The sequence below is a fragment of the Oncorhynchus tshawytscha genome, linkage group LG10 (genome assembly GCF_018296145.1).
Source record: "Oncorhynchus tshawytscha isolate Ot180627B linkage group LG10, Otsh_v2.0, whole genome shotgun sequence".
In the NCBI taxonomy this organism is placed as follows: domain Eukaryota; kingdom Metazoa; phylum Chordata; class Actinopteri; order Salmoniformes; family Salmonidae; genus Oncorhynchus; species Oncorhynchus tshawytscha.
The window spans coordinates 36,979,528-36,999,038 of NC_056438.1; the positions used below are offsets into that span (position 1 = coordinate 36,979,528).

At 42.2% G+C, this 19,511-nt stretch overlaps 1 protein-coding gene across 1 annotated transcript in view; it reads right to left on the bottom strand.

Annotated features, from left to right (window-relative positions):
• Positions 1 to 19,229, bottom strand: part of slc39a6 (solute carrier family 39 member 6) — a 32,584-nt gene extending 13,355 nt beyond the window's left edge. Inside the window, exons 1-7 of the mRNA XM_024435015.2 lie at positions 19,073 to 19,229; positions 6,603 to 6,810; positions 3,432 to 4,083; positions 2,966 to 3,122; positions 1,098 to 1,205; positions 650 to 819; positions 129 to 317 (exon numbers count right to left, since the gene is read on the bottom strand). Of these exons, the coding sequence (XP_024290783.1) occupies positions 129 to 317; positions 650 to 819; positions 1,098 to 1,205; positions 2,966 to 3,122; positions 3,432 to 4,083; positions 6,603 to 6,805 (1,479 nt within the window). The 5' untranslated portion in view covers positions 6,806 to 6,810; positions 19,073 to 19,229. The remainder of the gene's footprint in view (positions 1 to 128; positions 318 to 649; positions 820 to 1,097; positions 1,206 to 2,965; positions 3,123 to 3,431; positions 4,084 to 6,602; positions 6,811 to 19,072) is intronic.
• Between the last annotated feature and the right edge of the window lie 282 nt (positions 19,230 to 19,511).

A 19,511-nucleotide genomic window follows, 5' to 3' on the forward strand; every position in this document is an offset into this window, starting at 1 on the left:
AAATAAATTCACACCTATGTTTCCAAACTGAATGATCAAAAATGAATAAACATTTCAGCAAATATATAACATGAAGACTAAAACTACATTCGACACAATAGAAGCCAATCCTCGAAGAAACCCCCGACCTTCTGTTTGTCCTTGTACATTTTGCCCAGTGTGAGGAAGTGCTCGATGAGGAACATGAAGTAGACTCCGCCCAGGGCCGTCAACCCCTTCCACACCCCGTCCAGGTTATGGTCCTCTTCCTCCTCCCCATGGAGACCGTGCCCTGATGTCTTGTTCACAGAGTGCTGATGGTGGTGGCCCCCCTGAGACTGGTGGGGTAGAGGAGGATATGGGAATTTATGAGGGAGTGTGACTGAAGTATAGGAAGCAATAGGTGCATTTGTTTTAGCTCACCAGAGCACCGGGTGGGCAGTTTTTGTACAGACCATTCAAATTGGTCCTAAAGTGAAGGCAAGCTAAAAACTAATGTAACCAATCATTGTGACTTTTTTCTGATTCATGGCAATCTTGACTTAAGTCCAGCTCAGCATGATTAACTGGCCAGTCACATTGACCAAGCATCATGTTTAGCTTTTAGAAACAACCCCCATGTTCTGCCCTAATATGTAGTGCTCCAAAGCAGTCATCTAGTGTGACTCACGTGGGGTATGAGGTGCAGGAAGGCGTCTCCGCTCAGCGTGCCCACAGCCAGCGCCACCAGGAAGCTGAGCAGGAACTTGAAGAAGACCCGGTTCATCAACGGGATGAGCACCACGCCAGCCAAGGACAGCAGGCTGATGATGGTGATGGAGACAAAGCCGCCGGCCCACGCTAGAACACACATAAATACATGCACAGATCCAGTTTTGATTAAAAGGTTCATTGATGCAAGTGAAATGGTGACATTTTAGCACACTGCTAATTGCTCAGGCAAAATGTCCCCCAAAAGTATAATAGACAAACTGGTGTAATGGAATGAAATTAGCACAGTGAAAGACATTTAATGACAACTAATAGATTCATCTTATCTACCACAGAATTGGAGAAGCAGATTACGAAGGAAGACACCATACTGAAAATTCACCCGCGCAAAATACGGTGGTTCTTACCTGCTTGAATTGAGCCTACTTTCTTGTTGTTTTCATTCACTTGATGGTCCTCGTGAGTGTGATCATGGTTGTGATGACCATGGTGATGGGGATTATTATGCTTGTGAACTGGAAGGCATAAAAAAATAAACATGTGATTAATGCATATAAGGCATTGCTAAAATGAATATGCTTAATAGTTTTACTCATTTTCTTTACATTATGCTGTAGTAAGTGACATTCTTCAAAATGTCATTCTTGTCCAGGCACAATCTGACTTCATTAACCAGTTCAGAAGAAGCACTTTGGCTGGATATAAAAGTAACAGATTGTGCCTTTAAGGCAAGCCAAAAGAGGAACCATACTCTTCAGACCAGAAAATGGAGCATGTGCAGATTACAGTATGCACTATTATCCTAATATCAATCTTGCAGTTAATATTTATCTAAATGTGCCAAAACACGTGAAACTCAAGGTCAAAATCAAGAGACCTCGGCCACTCGATTGGTACTTGAGTGTCCAACTGACTTGCCATGAAATTCAATCAAAGCAGCTATAATTACATTACATTTCATTGTTGTCTGCAAGCTGAATAAACAGAGGATAGTGTAAAAAAAAAAAGAGAGATTCCTGCACACTGCTCGCTCACAGTTACCCTTTTGTTCTGACAAAGATTGGTTGACTCAAACATTGGCACTTCAAACAATTATTGCATTATGCAAGCACAGGTATCATATTATATATTCCAAAGCACCTACCAGAGACTCCCACTAGATTAGCAAGTGGATCCCATGTTTTTATTACTTTCTGGCTAGACAGTGTAAGTTGACTACACTTTCTGTAAGAGGAGATACAGGCTCTGTCGATATGGTTTTGAAATCCATCCTCTGCTCTTCTTCCCCCCTTCCAACAGCACTGATTGGAAAAGACCGGACAGGTGAAATCAATACAGCACATATTAAGGCTGGCTTTGACCTGGACCCGGTTTCCCAATAGCGATGGAACTTAGGCTTACAAGTGTTTTAACGATGCATTTTTACTACAACAGCTGAAGATGTAACATGCGTTTCCCAAAACATCACAGAGAGAGCGGTCACTAAGGGAGTCGTTTGTCGATACTGACGGGATCAGCTTTCTCCATTCAAATATTTCCTTAAAAAAATATAAATTATTTCACAATACTGACGATGGATCAGCTCCAGAGATATCACCAACTACGGGTGCAAATATTGAGGGGTGGCTTATTCTAATGCTTACCCAATAAAAATTCACACAAAAAAACAGATTTGGCACATCATTGCGCACGTTAGGCTACACATCATGAAATATATTGAAATAAATTACAGACAGTAGCATACATGTAGCAAAATAGAACTCTATTGAAAACACCTATAGCCTACTGTTTAGATGTTAATGCAGTCATCTCGGTTTCCATTTGAAGCATCTTTTTATACATCACTTCTCTGTATCAAATTGCAAAGACATTGTCAACTTCATATTTGTAGTCAACTTTTGTTCTGAAGTTATCGGTGGTCAGACAGATCAACTATGTATTCTGTTTAGCGGAGCTCTCGTGTATTAAGTAAGGCGGGGGGGGGGCATAAAAAAAAAAACATCTAAAGACACATTTAGCTGTTCGATGAGTGGTCTGAGCTAGGCATTAGATTACAAGCGTTTTCAAGTGCAACATCAATAACGATGGTTATGGTAAACAGCTTGGATATGTAACAATGCTCCTATAAAGGTTCTAACCATGACATTAGCCTTAAGATGCTTTTGGGAAACCGGGCCCCTGGTCGGTTCTTTCAGATCAGTTCAATGAAATGAAGAGAAGAAGTGGGGAGAGGTCCGATCTTTTTCGATCAATTGCGAAAGAGCCATAATCATACCTTTGTTGACATGCTGGGGTGTTTGGTTGCCGTGCAGTATGCAGGACTTGGCAACGATCTGGTTGAGAAGGGCAGGACAGAGGTAGCTGAAGTCACTGAGAGACAGGGGCCCTTTGGCCATTCCATGGGACGACAGGATACTGGAGGCATTCAAACACTAAAATATACAACGACGATACAAATTATGCATGTGACCAAATACACAAACTAAATATGAAGCAAGCACATACAGTACATATATAGCTTGATGATTTGTTTTGACAAAGATATGAGAGAGAGAACCCAATTAGAAAAAAGTTCTGAATATGGGACAATGAAAAAACTGGAAGACAGAATTGAGTTCAAGCACATCAGACACCTAAATATGGGAGAAAGCGGTACGTGCAATGGGAATTATGAGTATGAGAATGTTTGTGTGGTTTGAATATCAAACACCCCGAATGTCACATTGCTGCCCAAATCATACCTCTGCTTTCTCCTGTATGTGATCTTGGCTCTGGTTGTGGAGGCTGTCCTGACCATGGCTGTGGTCATCATGACTGTGTTCTTCATGACTGTGTTCTTCATGACTGTGTTCATGATCATGGTTGTGATCATTATGGTCATTATCGTGGTCATATAAGTGCTGATTATCCGAGCCCTCCTGCCTGACCATGGGTGGCTGCGTTTGGTTCTCAGCCCCCAGAGAGTTGCTGACCAGTATGACAGTGGTCAGACTAGCAGTGGGGGCTTCCCGCCGACTGCGCACTGCCTCAGTGGTGGTGCTAATCTCCTGCGCTGCGGTGGTTTTCTTCACATAGAGGTTATGGTGGGCATCCGAATTCTCCACTTTCTTCCCCAGGACAGGGTCATCTACTTTGGGCACCTTGGGGGTCTCGGGAACCTTTTTGGCCTCAATGGGGGGGCGGTGGGAGTGCTTTTGATGGTGTGTGCCATTGTGGTCGTCCTCGTGTTGGTGGTTACGGTGGTGGTTGTGGTGTCCATGCAGATGCCTCTCCGCTCCGTCGTCCACGGGTTGGTCATGGTGTTGCACCATGACCTTTCGTATTCGGTCGAGTCCCACGTTTTCCAACAGCCGCTTCAGGCCTGCCAGCGAAATGGTGCCATTCTCCCCATACCTGTACAATTTCAAATAATGTAGATTTAGGCATTATGCAGCTGATTCTCATCACCTTTGTACACAGTTCACACATTCAGAATGCGAATAAATCAAAATAGCTATATTATACCCTATTAAAACACACTCAAGGTGTGCATATAGACCAGAAAAAGGTTTGAGCAAAAATATTTTAAAAAATTAACAACTGCAAACTTCAAGGAGTTGACCTTTAAACAGGTCAACATTCACAAGGCCGCAGGGCCAGACAGACTACCAGGACGTATACTCAGAGAATGCACTGACCAGCTTGGCAAGTGTCTTCACTGAAGTTTTCAACCCCTCCCTAACCCCGTCTGTAATACCTACATGTTTCAAGCAGATCACCACAGTTCCTGTTCCCAAGAACTGAACTACAGGTCTTCTCAGATCCACCCGTACCCAAATATCTGAAACGTGAGCCGGATCCAGAATTCTAAATAATGTCACAGTTCTGGGTCAGATCTCATTATAACAGGTTTTGGTGTGTGTAATTTTAACTGAGTGGTCCGGAAGGGCCAGTACAGATCCAAACGCGACTGCTGCAGTAGAGAGAGAAATTGCACAATGTATGCTGCCGCTCTGGCTTTCCACAAGAGTAAAGCGTGGCGCGTGTACCTTGTTTTTGTTGCTGGAAAATCATAAGTCATCAAAGCAGCAACAGGCTACAGTCATAGAGCCTCCATGTGTGGCAAAAGTTAGGCCTAATCAATGGCAGACGGAATTAAAATGACAAGGATATGCTACAAGGACCAAGAGCCAACAGGTAGACTGCTTGCTACTTAAAATTCTGAATGGAGTGGTTGTTATTTGTAACTGCAGGATAAGAAAGTGCATGCACTGAAGCCCGAATTAGCCTAGCTAGCTAACGTTAACTAGCTTCTCCTAGTTTAATGCAGTCAAGACAGGTACTACGTAAATCATATTTTATGATAAATAACAGTAGACTAATAGCTGCCATGGCTATAGAGCAAGTCGGCTTGGTTGGTTGAAGTCTCTCTTCTTGCCCTCCCTGCGTCACAGTACAGCCCCTCTCCCTCCTCTCATTCTGTATCAGCTCCGGTTAATGAAGTAGCTTAAAAAATATACTGTATATATTTTCTGCTGCTTCCCTCACTTGGATTGGACCGGGTCTGGATCCGACCAGGTCTATACAGAACGGGTATAGTTGTCCTCGGGCACATTCAGAACCAGTCATCATTATACATATATAAAATTGTGCATACCGGGTTCGGGTGGGAAAGGCCCAGGTCCATTTTGGAAGACCTCTAGACTGAACACCTCCCTTTTCAACTGGATTCTGAACTTCCTGACGGGCGACGTCCAGGCAGTGAAGGTAGGCAACAACACATCTGCCACGCTGACCCCTCAACATGGTTGGTGGGTTGGGTGCTTAGTCCCCTCCTGAACTCCCTGTTCACCCACAACTGCGTCGGCAGGCACGACTCCAACACCGTCATTAAGTTTGCTGATGACCCGACGGTGGTAGGCCTGGACACTGAAAATGATGAGACTGCCTAAAGCGAGGTCGTCAGAGACCTGTCAGTGTAGTACCAGGACGACAACCTCTACCTCAACGTCAGCAAGACAAAGGAGCTGATTGTGGACTACAGGAAACGGAGGGCCCGAGCATGAGGGGTCAAGAGCGTCAATTTCCTCTGTATCCACATCACTAAGGATCTAACATAGTCCACACACACAGTCGTGAAGAGGGCATGACAATGCCCCTTCCGGACACGGACAAGTTTTAGCATAGGCCCTCAAAATAATTCTACAGCTGCACCATTGACAGCATCTTGACTGGCTGCATCACCTCTTGGTACGGCAACTGCTTCGCATCCAACGCCAAGGCGCTACAGAAGGTAGTGTGTACAGCCCAGTACATCACTGGGGTTGGGCTCCCTGCCATCTAGGACCTCTATACCAGGCAGTGTCAGAGGAAGGCTCTAAAAATTTACTCCAGCCACCCAAGTCATAGACTGTTCTCTCTGCTACCGCATGGTATGCGGTACCGATGCACCAAGTCTGGAACCAACAGGATCCTTAACAGCTTCCACCCCCAAGCCATTAAGACGGCTAAATAGTTATCTAAATAGCTACCCGGACTACCTGCATTGACCAGTTTTGCACTGACTTTGACTCATCACAGATTATAAACAGTAGTGTATCTTGTTGCCTAGTCACTTAATTACTAGTTATATGTACATATCTACCTCAATTACTTCGTACCACTGCACAGCGACTCTGCATGTACCCTGTGTATATAGTCAAGTAATCGTTAGTGATTGTGTATTTATTACTTTTCTATTTTCCCTCTGCATTGTTGGGAAGGGCCAGTAAGTAAGCATTTCACTGTTCGTAAACAACCGCTGTAGACTAAACATGTTTCAAATAAAAATTGTATGAGGTCATGACTTACCTGGACTACCTATTGAGATGTGCCTTAAGTCAGGTGTTAAAAAAGGTGAAAAAGGAGACTGGAGCTCCACTTGAAGGATTTACCTGTCGAAGAGAGCTTCCAGGTGCTGCCGCTGGGTCTGTTCTGCCATCTGGGTGTCGATAGTGGACAGAAACTCACTGCCACTTTTACCAGTCTCCCCAGTGACACGAGTGCACTCTGGACCAGTGTCCCCAGTAGAGCAGGGCCAACACATAGCAAGACCCAGCACTGCCAGGGCAGCTGCTGCCCACCTCCTCGTTGCCATTCCCTCTACATGGAAAAGTGAATCAAATGGAACATGGTCATAGGTCAGTTGATTGCTCAAATAGTCTTGCAAATGCAAGCCGTTTCGGTAGCTATGACCGATACCATGTGCACACTGTCGTGCCGACCCAAATTATGCAGTCTCAAATAAACTCAGCAAAAAAAGAAACGTCATCTCACTGTCAACTGTGTTTATTTTCAAACTTAACATGTGTAAATATTTGTATGAGCATAAGATTCAACAAGTTCCACAGATTAGTGACTAACAGAAATGGAATAATGTGTCCCTGAACAGGGGGGTCAAAATCAAAAGTAGCAGTCAGTATCTGGTGTGGCCACCAGCTGCAATAAGTACTGCAGTGCATCTCCTCCTCATGGATTGCACCAGATTTGCCAGTTCTTGCTGTGAGATGTTACCCCACTCTTCCACCAAGCACCTGCAAGTTCCCGGACAATTCTGGGAGTTGAGTTCCGGGCACGTCGCTGGCCATGGCAGAACAATTGACATTCCTGTCTTGCAGGAAATCACGAACAGAATGAGCAGTATGGCTGGTGGCATTGTCATGCTGGAGGGTCATGTCAGGATAAGCCTGCAGGAAGGGTACCACGAGGGAGGAGGATGTCTTCCCTGTAACGCACAGCGTTGAGATTGCCTGCAATGACAACCGCGACTTGTTAATGAAAAGCACTTTTTGCCAGTCCTGTCTGGTCCAGCGAGTTGTGCCCATAGGCGACGTTGTTGCCGGTGATGTCTGCTGAGGTCCTGCCTTACAACAGACCTACAAGCCCTCAGTCCAGCCTCTCTCAGCCCATTGCTGACAGTCTGAGCACTGATGGAGGGATTGTGCGTTCCTGGTGTAACTCGGGCAGTTGTTGTTGCCATCCTGTACCTGTCCCGCAAAGTGTGATGTTCAGATGTACCGATGTGTTACAGTGGTAGACCACTGTGAGGACGATCAATTGTCCATCCTGTTTCCCTGTAGCGCTGTCTTAGGCTTCTCACAGTATAGACATTGCAATGTATTGCCCTGGCCACATCTGCAGTCCTCATGCCTCCTTGCAGCATGCCCAGCATGTTCACACAGATGAGCAGGGACCCTGGGCATCTTTATTTTGGTGTTTTTCAGAGTCAGTAGAAAGGCCTTTTTAGTGTCCTAAGTTTTCATACGTGACCTTAAATGCCTACCGTCTGTAAGCTGTTAGTGTCTTAACGTCCGTTCCACAGGTGCATGTTCATTAATTGTTTATGGTTCATTGAACATGCATGGGAAACAGTGTTTAAATCCTTTACAGTGAAGATCTGTGAAGTTATTTGGATTTTTACAAATTATCTTTGAAAGACAGGGCCCTGAAAAAGGGACGTTTCTTTTTTTGCTGAGTTTTTCCTTTTCTGCAGGGTTAATAGAGAAACTATGGTGGAGGCATAACCAGGCTTTCCGGCCATCTCAAAACAGCTTGATTTGGCCGTGTTCAGTTCGGCTTAGTAGTGTGAAAAGGATATGATACAGAAGACTATTGAGACTTTGTATTCAAAAGCCTACACAATAAATCTTAGTGTGTGTGTTAAGTGAGTGAGTGAGTGTGTGTAGACACCTGAGCTGAGCCAGAGCAAACTGAGCATTTACCACCCCACTATCAGATTAGGGGTGGGGCAATTTATGCCCCAACTTTTTATCTGAAATTCCCATCACCCACTGATTAACTATGCATTTTTGCAGATAAAACAAATAAGCTAACTGTTAATATTTATCTTTAGAAATTAGAATGGCATTTACTTAGCCAATTAATATAATGCAGCTTTGTATTTTACAGCCCATCTCCAAAGCAAACGGTTTAGACCATTTGGAAACATATGTAACTGCCGGACCAATGCGACAATAAGCAGTTCACAAAGATGATTGCTGTCCTTTAAGAAATTACCCAAAAAATGACAAATACAAAAGGACTGCTTAAAGCAAAACTATTTCTTATGGTGAACTCGATCTAAATCAAATCTATAGGATTGAAAACCCCAATCAGTAGTTGGATGTGTTGTGTGTCCACTCCGCTAGGCTATACCACTCCAGTAACTATTTTCTACAGCGAATGGAAACAATGACCTGGCAAATTACATTGGTAGACAACTAATAGAAACCAATAACTTTAGTAGAATAGTAGAAAACCAATAGCTTTTGCTCATGATGAAAATAAATTGTATGGTCATCCTCACAAGTCAACACAGTCCTTCTCGAAAGCAATTCAATGTGTCCTTCTATACACTATACCCCTCAGACCTTGGGGTAGCAGGTAGCCTAGTGGTTAGAGCTTTGGTCCAGTAACCGAAAGGTTGCTGAATCCAATCCCCGAGCTGACAAGGTAAAAATGTGTTGTTCTGCCCCTGAACAAGGCAGTTAACCCAGTGTTCCCCAGTAGGCCGTCATTGTAAATAAGAATTTGTTCATAACTGACTGGCCTAGTTAAAGATTACATTAAGAAAATTAAATAAACTCTGGGCCTCAAAGCCAGTTCCACTGCTTCTTTTTCCCCCTCTAATCAGGGACTGATTAAGACCTGGGACACCAGGTGTGTGCAACTAATTAATCAGGTAGCACAGAAAACCAGCAGGCTCTGGATCTCATAGGTTAAGAGTTGAATACTCCTGACCACATTTACATTTGCACCAATATCCCATTATTATTCAGAGTACTCTGTTAGAGTTGACTTATATAAACATATCCTGTTCACAATAGCCCCAAAATGTTTGTATCCCGGTTATGAGACACCCGGATAAGATACCTGGGATATGCTTCTATTAGACGGGATACTGTGGCATGTAAACATCTTATCCAGTTTACTGTTGTTTTTGTCATTCTCGGCAGGCTCAGTTTCACATATCATGGGTGTGTGTGATGTTTTCATCTGATTGTCAAACAAATCCCTTCAAAAAGTAGGCTACCGCAGTTCGATCCAGCATAAATTCATTATTTATTTTTGCTGATACTCCGTACTGGACAGTATAGCCTACTTTCACCCCTAATTTGGCAATGTTTCTGCAAATAATTTCCGACATTTGGTAGGCCATTTGTTTCTCAAGTGTAGTTGGATCGATGCAGCTTCTTTTGTCATAACTTGTTGCCCCAGAAGACTAAATAAAGTAGGACTCACAAGAATAATGTTTGAAGGTGTTTTTATATATAATAACTGATCTCAGTCCTCTTTAAAAAGAACTCCGGTAAAAAAAAGCTAAATAACTCAGCTCTCTTTGTATTCACACTGCCCTTGCCATTGAATGAGGAGTCAAAATGAGGTGTCAACTTTTGCCAGTTCACCTCACCTATTTTGTGGACCGAGTTCTCTTCGCATTCACAATGCTATGTTTAGAAAGGAACCAAGGTCTTTTTCCCAACATGCACGCTGGGTTTATACAAAGTACAGGACAAGCCAGGTGGTATCAGACAGCTAGATAACTATTTACATTTTGGAAGCTAATAGATTTAATTTAGTTATATGATACATAATGGTAATCAGAAGATACTATTAACATGTACATTTGATTGGTAACAGAATAAATGCCGAATAAATAATGCTGTAATTAAAAAAAAACAAATCTACACCCACGGTAGGCTACTGCCCCTTTAAGAGCTAGAATAGATTTTGTACACTATGGTGTGATTTTCACAAAATATATTGTCCTCGCACTATTTGAACCCCACAAACAGCTTGTGAAGCTCTCTTAGCTTATAGATCACATATTGCAAACAATCTGAACTAAAAACTTCACACATTGTCAAGGACTCACAGAATTGACAATCAAGATCCAAAAGCAGCATACATTTTTTTCCCATGCATCTTCTCGCTTTTGTGGCACTAATGTGAGGGTTTACGGCAGGGGAAACGGTGTTGCAGTAGTCTAGTGCATGGTGCAGGAATAATGACAAGCGAACCTGGGGAGCTTTGCATTCACATTGCCCTAAAAGTGGGAATGTCTCAGTTCGGTTCACGTCGGGGGCTCTTTTGAATGATCTGAGCTCCTTTGGAGTGTTCACACTGCACACAAAATTAAGTGAACCGCATGGAGTTCACAAAAAAATTCTGAAAGGGACCAAGTGTGAAAAGACCCTTAAATTAATGAATACATTAGTAATCTATACAGAACAAAAGTATAAAAATGCAACACGCAATAATTTCAACAACTTTCCTGAGCTACAGATCATATGAAGAAAATCATTATGCCCTAATCTATGGATTTTACATGACTGGGAATACAGATATGCATCTGTTGGCAATATACAGTGGGGCAAAAAAGTATTTAGTCAGCCACCAATTGTGCAAGTTCTCCTACTTAAAAAGATGAGGCCTGTAATTTTCATCATAGGTACACTTCAACTATGACAGACAAAATGAGAAAAAAGAAAATCCAGAAAAAATCACATTGTAGGATTTTTAAATGAATTTATTTGCAAATTATTGTGGAAAATAAGTATTTGGTCCATAACAAAAGTTTCTCAATACTTTGATATATACTCTTTGACAGAGGTCAAACGTTTTCTGTAAGTCTTCACAAGGTTTTCACACACTGTTGCTGGTATTTTGGCCCATTCCTCCATGCAGATCTCCTCTAGAGCAGTGATGTTTTAGAGCTGTTGCTGGGCAACACGGACTTTCAACTCGATCCAAAGATTTTCTATGGGGTTGAGATCTGGAGACTGGCTAGGCCACTCTAGGACCTTGAAATGCTTCTTACGAAGCCACTCCTTCGTTGCCCGGGCGGTGTGTTTAGGATCATTGTCATGCTGAAAGACCCAGCCACGTTTCATCTTCAATGCCCTTGTTGATGAAAGGAGGTTTTCACTCAAAATCTCACGATACATGGCCCCATTCATTCTTTTCATTACACGGATGTGTAATGTTGTTTCCACCCCCATGCTTCACAGTAGGTATGGTGTTCTTTGGATGCAACTCAGCATTCTTTGTCCTCCAAACATGACGAGTTGAGTTTTTACCAAAAAGTTATATTTTGGTTTCATCTGACCGTATGATATTCTCCCAATCTTCTTCTGGATCATCCAAATGCTCTCTAGCAAACTTCAGACGGGCCTGGACATGTACTGGCTTAAGCAGGGGGACACGTCTGGCACTGCAGGATTTGAGTCCCTGGCGGCGTAGTGTGTTACTGATGGTAGGCTTTGTTACTTTGGTCCCAGCTCTGCAGGTCATTCACTAGGTCCCCCCGTGTGGTTCTGGGATTTTTGCTCACCGTTCTTGTGATCATTTTGACCCCACGGGGTGAGATCTTGCGTGGAGCTCCAGATCGAGGGAGATTATCAGTGGTCTTGTATGTCTTCCATTTCCTAGTAATTGCTCCCACAGTTGATTTCTTCAAACAAGCTGCTTACCTATTGCAGATTCAGTCTTCCCAGCCTGGTGCAGGTCTACAATTTTGTTTCTGGTGTCCTTTGACAGCTCTTTGGTCTTGGCCATAGTGGAGTTTGGAGTATGACTGTTTGAGGTTGTGGACAGGTGTCTTTTATACTGATAACAAGTTCAAACAGGTGCCATTAATACAGGTAATGAGTGGAGGACAGAGGAGCCTCTTAAAGAAGAAGTTACAGGTCTGTGAGAGCCAGAAATCTTGCTTGTTTGTAGGTGACCAAATACTTATTTTCCACCATAATTTGCAAATAAATTCATTAAAAATCCTACAATGTGATTTTCTGGATTTCTTTTTCTCATTTTGTCTGTCATAGTTGAAGTGTACCTATGATTAAAATTACAGGCCTCTCTCATCTTTTTAAGTGGGAGAACTTGCACAATTGGTGGCTGAATAAATACTTTTTTGCCCCACTGTACATCTTAAACGAAATGGGCCTCAAGATCTCACAGTATTTCTGTGCATTCAAAATGACGTCGATAAAATGCAATTGTGTTTGTCGTCAGAAGCTTAATGCCCGTTAAAATCAGCTTCTTGATATGCCACACCTTTCAGGTGGATGGATTATCTCGGGAAAGGAGAACTGCTCAAACATGGATATAAAGAAATAAGCTGTTGTGTGTGAAAGGAAAATTTATGGGATCTTTTTTTCAGCTCATGAAACCAACACATTACGTTTATATTTTTGTTCAGTGTAGTTAACACCGGTAAAGTTGTTTCATTTAGGGACCGGGGAGAAAACACAACTCCAATACTCTGGAAAGATTGGTCCTGTGCTCCTGTGCTAAATGTTATCAGTTTGACCAGTTTTAAGTAAACGAAAAGCTGAGAAAAATTATGAAACACGTTTCTGATAAAACTTCAGTACTTGCATAACAGTGTCAGAGACCACACATTACAAGCGCATTCATATTTCCTCAAGAGATGCTGAAATAAATATTTCTCCACTCCTGTTCGAGACAAAATTAACATTAGTTGTATAATTTTACTGCAAGAAATGCATCATTCTGCAGCAGTTAATATTATATTGTGCTACATGAGAGATGTTCTAGGCCTACAGTCAGTGTCCAGATTTCACTTACTATTCCATTTGACCCATATGAGGAATATTCCGTTTATTCGTAGCTACAGGGATACTCGTGAGCTGGATATCAAAGATGGACGTAAAACAGCTTATCCCAAATAAGACCATAAGCGGGATATGAGCTACTATTCAGAATGCAGTGCGCATGTACACGTGGTCATTGTGTTTTTGGAACTTTTACCATTTAAGACCATAACACTGAAACCATTTCAACTGCTGCTGCCTAATGGTTTGCTTGTTCACTGGGATTGGTCTAACTAATCCAGACCTCTATTGAAGGGAATAAACCAGAGGCCTTTTCCAGGACAAAGATTACAGTGCCTTCAGAAAGTATTCAGACCCCTTGACTTTTTCCACATTACAGGCTTATTCTAAAATGGATTAAATACAACAATAAAAACACACACAATAGCCTATGACAAACTGAAAACAGGTTTAGTAATGTTGGCAAATGTAAAATTGTTTAAAAAATGATTTATACATATTATCCTTTCCTAGGACACTTGAACTTGAGCTCAGGTGCATCCTGTTTCCATTGATCATCCTTGAGACATTTATACAACTTAATTGGAGTCCACCTGTGGTATATTAAATTAATTGGTCTATATCAGTGGTTCCCATAGTTTGTTATAGTCCCGTACCCCTTCAAACAATCAACCTCCAGCTGCGTACCCCCTCTAGCACCAGGGTCAGCACACTCTCAAAATTTTGTTGCCATCATTGTACGCCTGCCACACAAACATGGGAATGAGTGTGAGTTTGTCACTTCCCACGAGCCGGGTTGTGACAAAGAGCTCTTATAGGACCAGGGCACAAAAAAACAATTAATGTTGCTGCTCTTTATTTAGCCATCTTACATATGAAACCTTATTTGTTAATTGAATATCGGGAATAACTCACCACAGGTTAATGAGAAGGGTGTGCTTGAAAGGATGCACACAACACTGCAATGTTGGGTTGTATTGGAGAGAGTCTCAATCTTAATAAATCATTTCACACAGTTTGTGCCTGTATTTAGTTCATGCTAGTGAGGGCAGAGAATCCACTCTTACATAGGTACGTGGTTGCAAAGTGCACCAGTGTCTTAACAGCGTGATTTACCAAGGCAGGATACTCCGAGCGCAGCCCAATCCAGAAATCTGGCAGTGGCTTCTGATTAAATTCAATTTTCACAGAACCGCTTGTTGCAATTTCTATGAGGCTCTCTTGTTCAGATATAGGTAAGTGTACTGGAGGCAGAGCATGAAAGGGATAATGAAAGCAGTTGTGTCATACTTTTCAGGAAAGTACCTGTGTAATTGCGCACCCAACTCACTCAGGTGCATCGCTAAATCACATTTGACATTGTCCGTAAGCTCGAGTTTATTTGCACACAAAAACAAAATCATATGATGGAAAGACCTGTGTGTTGTCCTTGTTAATGCAGACAGAGAAGAGCTCCAACTTCTTAATATAGCCTCAATTTTGTCCCACACGTTGAATATAGTTGCAGTGGGTCCCTGTAATCCTATATTCAGCTCATTCAGGCGAGAAAAAACATCACCCAGATAGGCCAGTCGTGTGAGAAACTCATCATCATGCAAGCTGTCAAACAAGTGAAAATTACAGTCAGTAAAGAAAACTTTAAGCTCGTCTCTCAATTCAAAAAAACGTGTCAATACTTTGCCCCTTGAAAACCACCTCACTTCTGTATGTTGTAAAAGCCTTACATGGTCACTGCCCATATCATTGCATAGTGCAGAAAATACAAGAGTTCAAGGGCCTTGCTTTAACAAAGTTAACCATTTTCACTGAAGTGTCCAAAACTTATTTTTTTTGTAATGACTTGGTGCTGCCTATCTTAGCCAGGGCACTCTTGAAAAAGATATTTTAACCTCAATGAGCCCTTCCTGATTAAATAAAAAATAAATTTATAAAAAAACAACCATATGCACAAGACAATGCAGGAGTGGCTTCAGGACAAGTCTGAATGTCCTTGAGTAGCCCAACCAGAGCCTGGACTTGAACCCAATCTAACATCTCTGGAGAGAGCTGAAAATAGCTGTGCTGCAACCCTTCTCATCAAACCTGACAGAGATTGAGAGGATCTGCAGAGAAGAGTGGGAGAAACTCCCCAAATACAGGTGTGCCAAGCTTGTAGCGACATACCCAAGAATACGCGAGGCTGAAATCTCTGCCAAAGTTGCTTCAACAAAGTACTGAGTAAAGGGTCTGAATAATTGTGTAAATGTGATATCAGTTTTAGTTTTTTTGCAAACCAGTTTTTACTGTCTGGGGTTGTGTGTGTGTAGATTGAGGAGTCAAGTTTTATTTAATCCATGTTAGAATAAGGCTGTAATGTAACAAAATGCAGAAAAAGTTGTGTCTGAGTACTTTCTGAATACACTGTACATATGTAATTACAGTATTGTAATAATTCATAGTTACACTGTAATAACATGTAACTGGTGTTAAATATAGTCTGTAATTACAGGGGTGTAACAACGAATGCTTGGTACCATGCTAGTTACAAATGTTAAAGTTTCCGATAGCATCCTAAAGCAATATTTTTTTCAGCCTGCACCAACCATGTGATAAGTGTTATCCAATTGAAAAACGACCACCTCATTGACACAAGTCTGCAATAAAGATCTGGAGTCTGATGCCTGGGCCCAAATTGCTTTAAAATGGTTAAATATTTAATGCTGCATTTGACAATGGGCCAACTACTTTAACCATCAATTAAACAGACACATGAATAAACAGTTAAAATTGTGAGACAGGCTTATAATTTGGCAAGCACGAAGGACTATTAAGCTTGGTTGAATAAGGGTTTATAAATAGTCATAAGACAAACTCCATCATGGAACCTTAGAAGGGTTTCACGGTTGATGAACATTCTCACTTTTGGATGGGATGCATTGGTGCAATTATTTACTTACAACAGGAAATAACGCATTATGTCAAGATCTGCCCAACACTCAAAATAACTGAGGTCATGCAGCAGTGCGCAAATAACTGGGTTGAGAAGGTCAGTGTGTGCAAATCCAGGCATGAAAGATTGCCTTGACTAGCTAGCTAGGTACCTTAAAGATGGCAAATATTCTATGGTCCCTACTCGCTAGCTAGCTAACGTTAGCTGGGCTCGATGGTCTTATCTTCCATTAATCTTTTTCTCAGGGTATCTGTACATCAAGGGTATTACATGAATATGTAATGTAACAAAACATGGAAAAAGGTCAAGGGGTCTAAATACTTTCCGAATGCACTGTAAGTCTAAGAGGTCAAACTGAATTACTCTCATAGAGGACCGACTTGACTTGTGAGGATGACCACACAATTTAGTTTCATCATGAGCAAAAGCTATTGGTTTTCTACCCAAAGTTGCAAAGACAATTGTCATAAATAAACACCAGCAAAATAGATAAAAGGGTGACAGGAACAGCTGCAAAACCTGGTACTTTCACACTTATTTATGGGGAAAAGATAAGTGTGAAACAAGGGGGGGGGGAAAGTCACCAAATTTACTGAGAATAGGTTACATAGAACGAATAAACAATACACCAAGCTTTATACTACGTGTCAAACAGAGAACTGATACTGTATACTGGCCTTTGGAGTGGGCAAGATTTGGTTGGAGAGGTCCCCACCTCGCAGGCAAAACATTTGTTCCCCCCCTTCTTGACGGCAGAGATAACATTGTACATTTTAAAGTTAATTTCCTGCAATTCTACACATTTGGCCAAGATGTTAATACGATCTGAGTGAGTGTGACTAATAAAGTTTTTTTTTTTAATTATAATTTTTTTTAAATGGGGTCCCCTGAAGGTCACGGCACTGAGCACATGCCCTGCGTGGCCTGTTGGTATTTGGCCATGCTTATTACAAGTTTAGATAGATGGGCGAAACTAACTTACCCATCTAAAAATTGGTAGCGGACATGGTTAATTGAGATGACTGACACGAGAGGAAAGACTGCTGATGCACAACCAAATTTCGAAATGACACCTTGTGCATTCTACTATTCTAACTGAACAGTAAATTGAGACCGAAGGACTGGGGACACTAAGCGACCGCTTATGTCTGGCTCCGGCCCTGCGGTTGTGGCCAGTCTGTGGGTGGCTTTTGGCAATTTCTCATGTCTTACTCATTGTTAGGAAGACCTTTTGTCCAAATAGGATGTTAGGTACTATATTTATTGAACTTTAGAAATAAATTTAAAAATGCCAATTTGATGCAATCAATTAGATATCATTTGTTCTGTGAGAAATGTATTTCAACTAAACAATGTTGCAGGAATGCTAACCCTATCAGTTTCAAACTACAGAAACAATTTCAGAATAATCTGAGATGGTAGGTGTTGAAATCCTCTTTCTTGCACCAAGGTGAATCAGGTGTGCTAGTTCAGATTTAGCTAGCTACAACAAGCCATTAACAAAGATTATTATTTCATCTGTGCTATTAGCCAATTAGCTAGCTGGCTAACTAGAATGAAGTGATGTATTGCCATTTCAAAACAACAGGAAAGCAAGGCAACAGTAAACATGTTTTCCCCCAGAAATGATGCAACCGCTCTTTATACTTCTACTGGTCAATTTAAGATAGGACTCCGGTTCACAGGCAAAAGGCGGGGGCGCTCCAGTAAACTAGGTGGCGGTAATGAACATAATGTTGGACGCAAACTAACAAAAACAACTATATAAGAAGTGGTGGGGGCGGCAATGGTGTCCTTCGCCCCTGCCTGTCGAGCACCGCTTTATTGCGGGTCTGTTAATGACTGCGAGGACAGGTGTCCGGCAGGCTGGAGCGAAAGAAACGGTGTGCTAGCTAGTTAGTTAGGATTCCGGTACACAGCAGGTGGGATAGGTAGTTTTCCCCTGCCTGTCGGGCACCGCTTTCCAGCAGTTCTGTTAAAGTCGAGGGCAATTGTTCGGCAGGTGTAAGCAAAGGACACTGTGCTGGGACTCAGCAGGTGGGAGAGACACCGGTAGTGAATGTCCTTCTTCCGCGCCTGGCATGCTGGACATGGGAGTGTTCCTGCAGATGCAGGAATGAAAACAAGCAAGAACGCCACGAATTGCAGGCCACAATCACACACTATTGTATCTTTATGGCAATATGGTCAATATTGCTATCCGGGATCCCTGCTACGTCCCTACACATTCCAAGTTGACATTTAAAATCGTTTCGGTAGGAGTTTAGGGTAGGGACGTCAAAGAAATCGGATTGCACCAACCAGGACAAAACGCATCATTTACCGTGTTTGGTCAAAATGGGGCCAGTATATCTGAGAATAACTAATCAGAACGTCGACAGATCCACACTCCTAGTTCGTGTTAGCATAACCACGACAAATCACTTATAACAAAAGACCAATATGCAAGTATCCAGACTCATAGCTAGAGATTTCTTTCTCCTTTATCAACAGATGCGGCATTTCGAAGGAAGAACATATGGTGGTTGCTTGCGGGCCTTGCCAGGGCCTAGTCAGGGTGTAAATGATAGGCAATCATGCGCAAATGAAAAACGATACAATTGTTACAATTGTTTTGTAACGACCACAGGAATCTCGGAAACGAAATACACCGAGTTTACTATCAAAAGAGAGCGCCATGAGCTGAATTTATGCACTCTGCACTAGCAAAATCTACGGTGCCGTGTGCAGAGAAAACGTCAAGCAGCATAGACCGGAAACTAAACAAACCCATTGAACAAAAACGCAAGGCGGGCGACATACTCCGCCGCTTGATACATGTGTTAAAATCTAGCTAAACATAGCACAAGGAATCTCCTACCTGGAAACCGTAGCGCTTGTAGGATACACGTTTCTTCCAAACCTTCCTTCGAATGAAGTGTGTGTGGTACAGAATAGTGCTGACTAAAGTATTTATCTCGGCAGGAGAGACGTCTGGTGGCCAAAATGTGCAATAGGGTGCATACCAGTATTAGGTGCATTACCGCCACCTACCGGGATGGAGTGTGGTGAGACTGATGTTGTTCTAGATTCTGCGCTCTAGTCTACATTACTGGAAGAAGGAAGTTATTGATAAATGGATTACAGTGTGTTCTGGGCGGATTTTGAGCAAATTGGAGAAGGGTGAAGCTTATTCCCAGGGATGTAATCATTCTTCTGAGCGTTTGCCTTTGATGTCAAATCAAATTTTATTGGTCACATACACATGGTTCGCAGATGTTAATGCGAGTGTAGCGAAATGCTTGTTCATAAGTTTGAAG